The 12,534-nt window shown below is 44.3% G+C and overlaps 1 protein-coding gene across 9 annotated transcripts in view; it reads right to left on the bottom strand.

Moving 5' to 3' along the window:
- AK2 (adenylate kinase 2) overlaps positions 1–11,743 on the bottom strand; it is a 29,572-nt gene extending 17,829 nt beyond the window's left edge. For 5 of the 9 annotated variants that reach the window (XM_011955387.1, XM_011955386.1, XM_011955389.1 and 2 more), the window contains exon 1: positions 11,496–11,743. In XM_011955387.1, coding sequence (XP_011810777.1) covers positions 11,496–11,588 — 93 coding nt within the window. In that variant the 5' untranslated portion in view covers positions 11,589–11,743. Of the gene's footprint in view, positions 1–6,123; positions 6,242–11,495 lie in introns of all 9 variants that reach the window. The other 4 variants (XM_011955393.1, XM_011955391.1, XM_011955392.1 and 1 more) reach the window with 3 other exon arrangements.
- Between the last annotated feature and the right edge of the window lie 791 nt (positions 11,744–12,534).

Below are 12,534 nucleotides of genomic sequence, written 5' to 3'. Positions count from 1 at the left end.
AAAGGGAAGAAAAGAATAAAAATAGTACCAACACTTCAAATGGTTGCTGTGAGGTTTAAATGAGATCATGTATATAATGTACTCGGCACATATAATGTACTCAGCACATAACATGTGCTGAATAAACATTTGCAAAGGGATGAATGTGTAACTGCCATGTACTACAGTTACTGGATCAGGGAGGCAACTAGGAGCTGTTTGCCCCCAGGCAGAACTGGGTTTTCCCCCTTCCCTGTCACTAAGTAGCTGTATTATCTTGGCCACCTCACTTTTCAGTTTCCTTATCTGTTTAAAATGAAGGCAAAAAAGGCTCCATCTCAGAAGGTAGCTGTGAGGATTAGCTGAGATATATACAAAGAGTACTTGGCATATAATAAGCACTTACATACTAACTAGTTTTAGGAGGCATTATAGCATTTTGGTCCAGAGCATAGGCTTGAGAGTTAAACTGCCTGGTTTTCAGACTCCATGTCCACTAACCATTACGTAAAACTGACTTAAGAAGTCACTTCACCTTTCTAAGTTTCAAATTTCCTCTAAGTAAAATGGAGATGGTAATAGTATCTATATCACTGGGTTGATGAGATTATATAGAATTCAGTATTTGCAGGCCCTGGCACATAGTAAGCACTCAGTGGGCACTGGCTGTTACCATAACCCCTGTCCTAATCCTACATTCATTCATACAGAAAGAAAACATTTACTAATGCCTTTTCCAAGAACCCTGTTAGGAGCCTGGGAAACAGATGAATAAAAGGCATAGACTATGTTCTTAAAGAGCTTATATTTGGTGAACTATATATGAGAATGCAGAATTAGAACAGGGAGAGACCCTAGACAGCTCAATACTGGCTTTGCAGTGGGAAAAAAAGAATGCAGAATTCACAAGGAATAAAATCAGTTCAAGAAGCTCAATCTTAGCTTTTTCCGTTCAATTGTTTTATAAACTAAGTAGGTTTAGATCCTGATTCAAACAAATCAGTTCACTGGGAGTTTTCTTTTCTTTTCTTTTTTTTTGAGACAGTTTCACTCTATCACCCAGGCTGGAGTGCAGTGGCATGATCATGGCTCACTGCAGCCACAAACTCCCTGGGCTCAGGTGATTCTCCTGCCTCAGCCTCCCAGTAGCTGGGATTGCAGGCACATGCCACATGCCTGGCTAATTTTTATATAATTGGGAGTTTTCTTAGGTGCATGCTTAGGTGCACACAATAAAAGGTACATAGATAGAGTTGGTTTCTGATTCACGGACTGATTCGGTTAAAGCAAAGAAATGATTTCATAGTAAAATGGAATCTAGAGAGAAGGCATTAAAAACTCTGTACTTTGGGTCGGGCGTGGTGGCTCATGCCTGTAATCCCAGCACTTTGGGAGGCCAACACGGGCGGATCACCTGAGGTCAGGAGTTCGAGACTAGCCTGGCCAACATGGTGAAATCCCATCTCTATTAACAATACAAAAATCAGCTGGGCGTCCTGGCATGTGCCTGTAATCCCAGCTACTTGGGAGGCTGAGACAGGAGAACTGCTTGCACGCAGGAGGTGGAGGTTGCAGTGAGCTGAGATCCAGCCTGGGTGAAGAAGCAAGACTATGTCTCAAAAAAACAACAACAAAAAAACCCAAAACAACACTAAAATTCTGTACTTTGCAAAACTAGTGAATGTCAGGAGCCCTGACAATGAAAAACCAGGCTGGCACTGTGGCCATATATCCAGAGAGTGCTTTCTGCCAATCCTTCTCATTGCTGTTGAAATTAACCTGGGTAAACAATTTGGAGGTCAGGCTTGCTCAAGTGGAAAGGCTGCCCAAAACACGAGACAAGAGCTGTTAGCACAGAACCTGTTCTATTTTTGTCACTCCCAAACTGCAGGACTCTTATGCACTGTTCCAGGTGATTGGATTCTACAGCTGGATGAAAGAACACACACTAATAGGGAAGAAAACTAATTCCTGGCTGGGCACAGTGGCTCACGCCTGTAATCCCAGCACTTTGGGAGGCTGAGGCAGGTGGATCACCTGAGGTCGGGAGTTCAAGACCAGCCTGGCCAAGATGGTGAAACCCCGTCTCTACTAAAAATACAAAAACTAGCCGAGTGTGGTGGTGGGCACTTGTAATCCCAGCTACTCAGGAGGCCGTGGCAGAGAATTGCTTGAACCCATGAGATGGAGGTTGCAGTGAGTTAAGATCATGCCACTGTACTCCAGCCTGGGTGACAGAGCGAGACTCCGTCTCAAAAAAAAAAAAGAAAACTAATTCTTTCATTTCCTGCTTGCTGCCTGGGAGTCAGTGTGGTAGGCTGTAAAGAGCATGTATGGGTTTTGAAGTCAGACAGATATTTATACTTGATTCCTAGCTAAGGCACTCAGTAGCTGTGTGATCTTGGGCTCAGTACTTAACTTCTCAGAGTGTCAGTTTCCTCATCAGTTGAATGGGGATAATGACTACTTCACAGGGTTTTTATGAGGATAAATGAAATAAAGTACCAAAAACATCAGACATGCAGTAGGCATTCAATAAATAAAAGGCTCCCTTCCATGGTCTTTCTTCTTTGCATTACTCTTTATTTACAGACTGCAGAAACTTAATGAAAGAACTTTATTATAGTGCCCTCACACTTTAAACTTATGCTTTAGAGCAGCCATTCACAGATTCTAAATCACTGGAGGAATGCTGTGAAAATGCAGATTCCGGCCAGGCACAGTGGCTCACGCCTGTAATCCTAGCACTCTGGGAGTCTGAAGCAGGCGGATCATCTGAGGTTGGGAGCTCAAGACCAGCATGACCAACATGGAGAAACCCCGTCTCTACTAAAATTAGCCGGGCGTGGTGGCACATTCCTGTAATCCCAGTTACTAGGGAGGCTGAGGCAGAACTGCTTGAACCCGGGAGGCAGAGGTTGTGGTGAGCTGAGATTGAGATCGGGTCATTGCACTCCAGCCTGGGCAACAAAAGTGAAACTCGTCTTAAAAAAAAAAAAAAAAAATGCAGACTCTGGTTCAATAGGGTACAGCCTAAGTACCTGCATTTTAAGCAAACTTCCCGGCCTGGATGAGTGGCTAGGATCTAAACTACACTTTGAAGAGTAGGGGTCTGAAGTTCACACTCAGTCACAGTCTGTTGCTGTGAGTCAAAGACTGTTGCTGAGCCCAAGAAACAGGTTCAGCACCTCTATGAAAACTCTGTGTGGGGTGGAGGACTCTGGGGTAATTGATGCGAATGCTAAAACCACTAGAAAGAAAGCATGGTGGGCTGAGTGGTTCTCAAATTTCAGTGCATTATCAATCATCTGGGGCATCTGCTAGGCCCACCTTTAAAGTTTATGATTGAGTGGCTCTCAAGCAGCACCTCAGGTTCTGATGCATACACAGTTTATGAAGCCCTGATGTAGTGGCAGAGACTGAGTTTTGTAGTGGTACAGATCTGGGTTAGGAAACGGGCTCTACCGTTTATTCACTGCGTCATCCTGAACAAATTACATTACCTTTCCTAAGGTCTCGTTTTCTTTATCCATAGAACAGAAAACAGTGTCTATCTGCAGAACTGTTGAGGGGATTTAATAAGATTATATATGCAAAAACATCCAGCATAGGCCTGACAATTAGGAAATAAAGGAAAACTATCAGTCCTAGCGATTTGGTTTAATCCCAAATTCACCTGTCTTCTCACCTTGCAACCATCATTTTTCCTTAGGTTTTTTTTAGAAATGAGGTCTTGTTATATTACCCAGGGTAGAGCACAGTGGCTTCACAAGTGTTAGCCCACTACACATCAGCATGGGATTTTTGGCCTGCTCTTTTTCTGACCTGGGCTGATTCACCTCTCCTTAGGCAACCTAGTGGTCTCCTGCTCCTGGGAGGTCAACATATTGATGGTGAACTTTTTTTTTTTTTTTTTGAGATAGGGTCTCACTCTATTGCCTATTGCCCAGGCTAGAGTGCAGTGGCATGTTCATAGTTCACTGTGGCCTCAAACTTCTGGACTCAAGCAATTTTCCTGCTTTAGTCTCCCAGGTAGCTGGGACTACAGGCATGCAGTACCATGCCCGGCTAATTACTGTATTTTTTGTAGAGATGGGGTTTCGTCATGTTGTCCAGGCTGGTCTCCAACTCCTGAGCTCAAGCGAGCTGCCTGCCTCAGCCTCCCAAAGTGCTGGAATTATAGGCGCAAGCCACCGTACCCCGCCTGATGCTGAATTTAGTGCAGATACCTGATCAGCATAGCACACTACAGCCCCAAACTCCTGTGCCCAAGCAATCCTCCCACCACAGCTTCTGGAGTAGTTGGGACTATAGGCGCATACCACTGTGCCTGGCACAATCACCTTTGTGCCTCCAGTCTTTGTCACTCCTGCTGTCAATGTTCCCACACATGCAGCTAGAATTGAAGGATGAACGGGAGACCTTCAGCAAATTGTAGTTCTTGTTCTATCCCTGAACTAACCCAACATTCATCAAAGTCACTCATCTGATATCTTAAAACACTGTTGGATATGCTAACCTACCCCCCAACACATACACATTCCAAAACCTTCAACATCTCTGTGATACAATAGGGGAAGAGCCCAAATATCTTAGCCTGGCACTCAGCTGTCCTCCATAATCAACTTCTAAAACCTGCCAAGCCCTCCCAACTTACTTCCACAAGTGCCCTGTGTTTACGTACTGCACCACTGCAGACAAACTGCTCTTATGCATGGTTCCCAAATACATAGCATAAATGCCTCTCCAAGGACCTCAACTCAAGCTCCTCACTCCACAGGAATGCCCTCTCTGCTCCAATATTGGTCTAAGCCTTTTCTGTAGTACACTTCTGAGTACATTTCTCCCATCGAAAGCCTAACTGGGCTGGAAGCAGTGGCTCACATCTGTAATCCCAGCACTCTAGGAGGATCATTTGAGGCCAAAAGTTTGAGACCAGTCCAGGCAACACAGTCATACCCCATTTCTACAATTTTCTTTTTAATTAGCTGGGCATGGTGGCAGGTACTTGTAGTCCAGCTACTTAGGAGGCTGAGGTGGGAGGACCATTTGAGCCCAGGAGTTCGAGGCTTCAATGAACTATGACCATGCCATTGCACTCCAGCCTGAGTGACAGAGTGAGACCCTGTCTCTTAAAACAAAAACACCTCCCCAACTACCCCTTCTCCCGCTGAGGAATCATATTAACATTAGCTAACTTTCAGCATCTGCATGCCAAGCAATTTTCCATGCACTGTTTTACGGTACTTAGTATGCATAATACATAACAAACCCATGAGGTAGAAACTATTTTTAACTGCATTTTACAGATGAAATTCAGGGACTAAGTTGCCCAAGATGACAGAGCTAGTAAAAGAACTGGCAACAGGCCAGATCACCAAGCCCTAGCTCTTAGCCATGACACTATAAGGCTTTAAGACAAACAACCCACAGAGCCTTAGTGGCTATCCTCCTGGAAGGGAGCACAAGGAGGACTTCAAAGTGCCGGCAATATTCTGTTTCTTGATAATGGGTGTAAGCTACACAAATATGTTCACATTGTAAAATAAATAAAGCTGTTCACTTACGATATTTGCACCTTTTTCTAGGTATCTTATAGCTTAAGTTTTTTGTTTTTTTTTTTAATCCCAGAAACCTGTGTTTGCATTTCAGCTGTCTCTTAACTTATTGGAGAAATCATTACCAGCCTCACTGGGTGAATAGGAGGATGAAGGGGAGACCTTCAGCAAATTGTAGTTCTTGTTCTATTCCTGAACTAACCCAACATTCATCAAAGTCACTCATCTGATGCTTCCCACCTGGCACCCTGCACTTGTATGTATTTTTCCATTCATATTCACCTCTGCCTCTGCATCTAGATTACACAGCAACAACGTAAAATAATGACTACTCAAGAGTCAGATGGACATGAGTTCAAATCCTACCTTTGCTACTTACTACATGTGTGTCCTGGGGCAAGATACAGCCTCTGAGCCTCAGTTTCTCTGTCAGTAAAAAGGATCTCTCTCCTAGTGTTATAGGATTAAATGAGATGATGCATGTAGAATCTTTGGCTTGGGGGCCTGTCACATAACTGAGCAATGGGTGACTATGTTGAAATTATTACACCCTCCTGACATGCATAGGGTAGGAGAAAAATCTAACCTGGGGCAGTAGATAGCAGCAGAAAGAGCAGGAGCTTTGGAGTCATTCAGATGCAAGCTCTGTAAATTACTTGCTATGTAGCCTAGAGAACAAGCCATTCAAACTTCAGTTTCTCCAACTGTAAAAGGGGAAATAAGAGTGTGGGTCTCAGAGTTGTTGCGAGTATCACTGCAATGACATAACGGATGCGTCTGACCCGTAAGACTGCCTAAGCGTGCCTGGCCTCGAAGAATTGGGCATAAGTATGATACGTGGAAGAAATGAGGAGGTGCTGGCAAAAAAAAAAAAAAAAAAAACACAAGAAACATACCTTTGGTTTTGACCACACCGAAGGAACATCCAACCCCAAAAGGGAGGCAAGGAAATAAAGTTATTTAAATAAAACAACAAACCCAGGTATTATAGATGTTTTAAAACATTACATTGATGCATAAGCAGGTAATTTTGAAATATTTAACCACTTTAGTTAAAAGTGAGGAGTTTTAAAAGGAAACTATTTCAGCCATGCAACATAAAGCATATAAAATACTGAGTTACGCAGGTATAACAAAGTATAGCAAGAAGAAAACAAACATTACTGAGCAGGCACTAGGCACTAACCCCAGGTTAGGGATTTTTCATGTAAGATTGCAAACATCTGCCAATGGGAGCCAAGCAGGCAATGCAACTGTATGAAGTGAGTCAAATGTAAGCAACAGGCAGTGAAGAGGACCGTGCAGGGGACAGGAAGACACACAGACCATCCAAAGCAGCAGTGCCACACAACTGCAAGTGACTGCTGCCACACTGGAATGGAGGCATCACTGCCAGGTCTTCTGGTTTCTCAAGAGAAACTGGAGCTCTGGATTTTTAAGAGAAATTGCATAACTGAAAACGCTCTGTGGTCAACTTACTATTTTGAAAGCTGACAAAGAGAATAAATCAAGCATTTATCCTGACTTTTCTATACCAACCACATCACAGGGTAACCAAACAGTAGATGAGGGGAAGTTTCTGTTTATAGAAATATTTCAGCTAATAAATGATGAGGGAACAATAAAATTAGAATACCACCATTTCACCATCCATAATGAATTACTGAACCTAGACACTGAACAGCATGATTATAAACACCACAGAGACAAGCAAATACCATGTGCCTCCTCAGGGAGAGCACAGCACCCACCACCTGTGAAGTAGTTGGGCCAAAAAATTGAACCTGAATTGAATTAAGTATATAGTAATTAAGTATAAACCACCAGTTTACAGGAAATAGAGAGGGCAGAGGAAGATGTTAAGTACACCAGAGAAATACAACTGAAAACTTCCAGACAGTGGTATAATACACCCAGGAAAAATAATCCCATTTCTTTGGCAAAACCATAAGAAAAAAGAGAGAAGGGGAACTTATAAATTAAAAGAAAGGATGGGCACAGTGGCACATGCCTGTAGTCCCCGCTACTTGGGTGGCTGAGGGAGGAGCCCAGTAGTTCATGACCAGCCTGAGCAACATGGCAGGACCACCATCTTTAAAACACTAGAAAAGTTAGCCAGGCATGGTGGCATGCACCTATAATCCCAGCTATTCAGGAAGCTGAGGTGGGAGGATTGAGGCTGCCATGAGCTATGATTGGGCCACTATACTCCAGCTTGGGCAACTGAGCAAGACCTTGTCTGTAAAAAAATAAATAAACAAAAGAAACGTAAAATTATCACATTGGTAACACAAAAGAAAATTTGAATAAAAATTGTTAATTTTTTAAAGGATATTATGCTTACGTTTTAAAAAATCATCTTTTAGCAATACATACTAAAATATTTACAAATGAAATGTTATGATGCCTGGGAGGTGCTTTATAATAATTTGTGAAGGGAGAATGGCTGGAGAAGCAATGACCACCAGTTAATGGTTAGGGCTGGGTAAGGGCTCATTATACCATTCTGTCTTCTTTTGTGTATTCAACATTCTTCATAATAAAAAGTTAAGGTGTATGGAATGTGTCTGCAGGCTACATATTATTGTAGGCTACCATTTGCAACCTTTGATTTATGATCTTTTCTTTTGAGACAAGGTCTCACTCTGTTGCCCAGTCTGGAGCACAATGGTGAGATCTCAGCTCACTACAACCTCTGCCTCCAAGGCTCAAGTGATCCTCCCACCTCAGCCTCCTGAATATCTGGGACTACAGGCATGCACTACCATGCCTAGCTAATTTTTGCATTTTTTTGTACAGATGGGGTTTCGCCACGTTGCCCAGGCTTGAACTTTTTTTAAAACTCCACAAAAGGCCGGGCGCGGTGGCTCAAGCCTGTAATCCCAGCACTTTGGGAGGCCGAGACGGGCGGATCACGAGGTCAGGAGATCGAGACCATCCTGGCTAACACGATGAAACCCCGTCTCTACTAAAAAATATACAAAAAAACAGCCGGGCGAGGTGGCGGGCGCCTATAGTCCCAGCTACTCGGGAGGCTGAGGCAGGAGAATGGCGTAAACCTGGGAGGCGGAGCTTGCAGTGAGCTGAGATCCGGCCACTGCACTCCAGCCTGGGTGACAGAGCAAGATTCCGTCTCAAAAAAAAAAAAAAAAAAAAAAAACTCCACAAAAATACATACAACCACCAATATTCCTATTGTTCCAACTCTGGAAAGTGTACAGAGGTTAAATGACTTGTGTAAATCTTATCCTTTCAAGCTCTAATCACATCTCTTCTATTTCTAAAAAGCCTTCTCTGACCAATTCTCACCATCATGCACCCTTATCAATCAACTCATTAATATAATGTTCTTCTAAACTTCCTGATAAATCATGTCTTACACTGAAATACATCCAAGTTGAAGGAGGGGAGGGGAGATGTGTTACTAAGATAACACATCTTAGTATGTGTTATAGGTTATTATAGGTGCATGCCACCATGCCTGGCTAACTTTTCTAGTGTTTTAAAGATGGTGGTCCTGCCATGTTGCTCAGGCTGGTCATGAACTACTGGGCTCCTCCCTCAGCCACCCAAGTAGCGGGGACTACAGGCATGTGCCACTGTGCCCATCCTTTCTTTTAATTTAAGATAAAAGGGAGTCAAAATTTACTGAGTACTTACTATATAACAGGTTATCATCTAGGTTGTGGGTGCTTGATACACACACACACACACACATATATATATATATCATAATCTTCCAGTATCATTGTGAATGTTTAGTTGATGAGGGCAAGAACTTTATCAGTCTTGCCCAATGCTTTATCTCCAATGTTAGGTACTCATGAAATATTGAATGAGCAAGGTAGGTATCATCCCCATTTTTCAGGTAAGAACACTGAGGCTCAGAAGTTACATAGCTTGCTAGATTATAAAACCCTTGTACCAGTACTATACTAGGACAGGTTGTTCATTCCATAATTACTGAAATTATTAACTTCAATATGAGTGAAGGAAAAAAAATCTCAGGGCACAGTGGCTTGTGCCTATAATCCCTGTACTTTGGGAGGCCAAGGCAGGAAGATCACTTGTGTCCAGGAGTTCAAGACCAGCCTGGGCAACATAGCAAGACCCTGTCTCTATAAAAAATTGTTTAAAAATTAGCTGGGCGTGGTGGCATGTGCCTATAGTCCCAGCTACCTGGGAGGCTGAGGTGGGAGGATCGCTTGAGCTCACACCACTGCACTCCAACCTGGACAACAGAGGGAGACCCTGTCTCAAAAGAAAAGAAAAGAAAAATAACGAAGCATTTGAGCTACTCTGATTATATTTGATCACTCACAGCAAAAGTCTGCAGGGTCTAAGATTAAACATCCCGAAGCTGCAGATTACCCAATAAATGAGTGTGGCAGCAACGGGAAAGAGATGTCAACAATGCTGAGGATAAAGGATAAAGGGATCAGGTACAGGTAAGCTCCAAAGAAGAATCGTCTCAGTCTGTGGAGAGAAAAAATTGTCTTTTCTGACCTAGTAGCCAGGTCACAGGAATGAATGAAGTGTTCCAGAACTTCTTTCCTTAACACCCACATTAATCTGTGACATTCATCCGCTTCCACTAACCCAAGAGACAAGTAATGTGCCACAGGGGGTACCAAGAATGAGTAAGATGGTCTGTTTGCCAAGATTTTTAAAACTTGGCAAGTGCTAGGAGGAGAAAAGCGGGCATAGGGCAGTCCCCAGATTCCCTTTCATTTGGGAGCTGACTTCCCTCTTTAGAGCCTAACAGGCAAGAGACAGAGGCTTAGGGCCCCAGGGGCAATGCCAGACCCCAAGCAAGAAGGGGACATCCATAATCCAACCTATGGGCTTCCAAATCCTAAATGAGATAATCAATCCCAACCCTAACCTATGGCCCCATTATGTCGCAGATCTAGAAGGGGCCCAGATGCCAAGTGAGGCCCCTGTGCCTGCTAGGGCAGACGGTAACTTCAGACTCTAACTCCATGACTCCTGAGGTCTCAGGCTCATGAAACTCATTTCACTAACTTGGGAAAGCCACCTGACCTTTCTGGGCCTGTTTTTTAACCTGTTGATTTATAAAGTTAAAATTTCAAGTTCCCTATAAACAACAACAACAAACAACAACAAAATTTTTTTAAAAAGGAAAAAAAAAATTAAAAACCAAAGGGAAGGAAGATATAAACAAACAAAAATAATAAAATAAAAAATAAAAAAAATTCAAGTTCCTTCTCATCTAAAATCATTTGAGTCATCCCAAACTGCTTAGCCTCAGTAGCCTCAGGTCCTAACACCAAGCCAGGTCCCACGAGCACTCCCACCCTTATTGTGGACACTACTCAAAGTGCGACTCATGGCTTTCCAGGCTATAAACCAGTTCTACACACTAACCTACAACTTTCAAACAGGGAGAGCCTTAGGTTTCCTCTCATCTCAATTCAACTGGCTCACACAGCACATGTCAGCTCTCCGCTCCACGTGTTGGAGATGCTCCTCCTTCCCTCCCCCTAAGTCATAAATCATTATCAAAATCTCCCGACCTCCAGTGCCTGGAATGTAACCCTGATTCTGGACAACTCACCTCCAACTCGCAGAGAACCTGGGCCATAAAGCTAATTGCCTCCATTCAGCCTGTAATCTAGATGCCTCGGCCCAGGGCTCACTCTACCCCTCAAACCTTTCCAGTCTCCCGCCCCTTAGTGGAACTAATTGGCCCTTAGATTCCCTAACACAACACTTCAACACTGAATCCCTCGACCACTCCAATCCTAACTCAGACTGCCCCGACCTCCAATTTGGACCCTCCCCGAAATGCCTCACCAGAACCGAGACCCCGGCCAGCGTTCCCCGCAGGCCTCAGTGCCCGGCCCGCTCCGGGCAGGTCTAGGGCTTCTGGATCTCCGGCCGCCTTGACCTTGGAGTTGGGCAGGCTCCGCCGCCAAGCCCAGTCCTGCCGCTCACCTGGGTGCCTTTACCGGCCCCGGGAGGCCCCAGCAGCACGGCCCGGATGCCTTTAGGATACTCGGGTTCTGCCGTTGGCACGCTGGGAGCCATGTCCGCCAAAGTCTCACTGCCACCAGCTCGCACACCTCACAAGTCCAGTGCTTCCCAGGCCAACGCACGCACGCCACGCACGTCCCACTCGCCGCTCACACTGGCCCATCGCCGCGTCCGTCAGCCCGTTCCACCCGCCCCTGGACAAGACGGACACTTCACCTTACCAACTGTACGGCGATACTGAGGAAGTTTGCTTTTGATTGGACAGAATTGGTGCGTGTTAAGGAAGGGGCGGGCCAACATGGACTGAGGGCGGTGGGTGTGCGGAGTGGGCGGGAAAACGCGAAGGCGGACAGGAGGTCTGGCGGAAAGGTATAGTTCGTCGTTTGACGGTTGATGACACCAGCAACTCCATTGAAATCCTATTAAATTGCGCGTGGGAGTTTAAATGGGTAAAATTACTCTTAGAAGACAAATTGGCAATATGTTTCAAATACTCTTTGGTCCGGCAATTCCACTTCCACGAATTCAATGGATAAAATCAAGGATACGAGTAAAAGATTCGTGTAACAAAGATGTTAATTGCAACACTTAGCCCAAAAGCCCGAGACAAACCATAAAGGCAATTAAATAAATTACAACACATTTGTATCCTGGAATACCCCTGTTGTATAAGATAATTTTATCATGCAGGAAAATGTTCCCCAAGCAAGATACAAAATTGCAGTTACAACAAAATCCCAATTTTGGCCGGACGCGGTGGCTCACGCCTATAATCCCAGCACTTTGGGAGACCGAGGCGAGCGGATCACCTGAGGTCAGAAGTTTGAGACCACCCTGACCAACATGATGAAACCCCATTTCTACTAAAAGTACAAAATTAGCTGGAAGTGGTGGTGCATGCCTGTAATCCCAGCTACTTGGGAGACTGAGGCAGGAGAGCTGCTTGAACCCGGGAAGCGGAGGTTGCAGTGACCCGAGATTGAGCCATTGCACTCCACCC

This window comes from Colobus angolensis, unplaced genomic scaffold (genome assembly GCF_000951035.1).
Source record: "Colobus angolensis palliatus isolate OR3802 unplaced genomic scaffold, Cang.pa_1.0 Scaffold4, whole genome shotgun sequence".
In the NCBI taxonomy this organism is placed as follows: domain Eukaryota; kingdom Metazoa; phylum Chordata; class Mammalia; order Primates; family Cercopithecidae; genus Colobus; species Colobus angolensis.
This window is presented reverse-complemented; position numbering and strand designations above follow the sequence as displayed.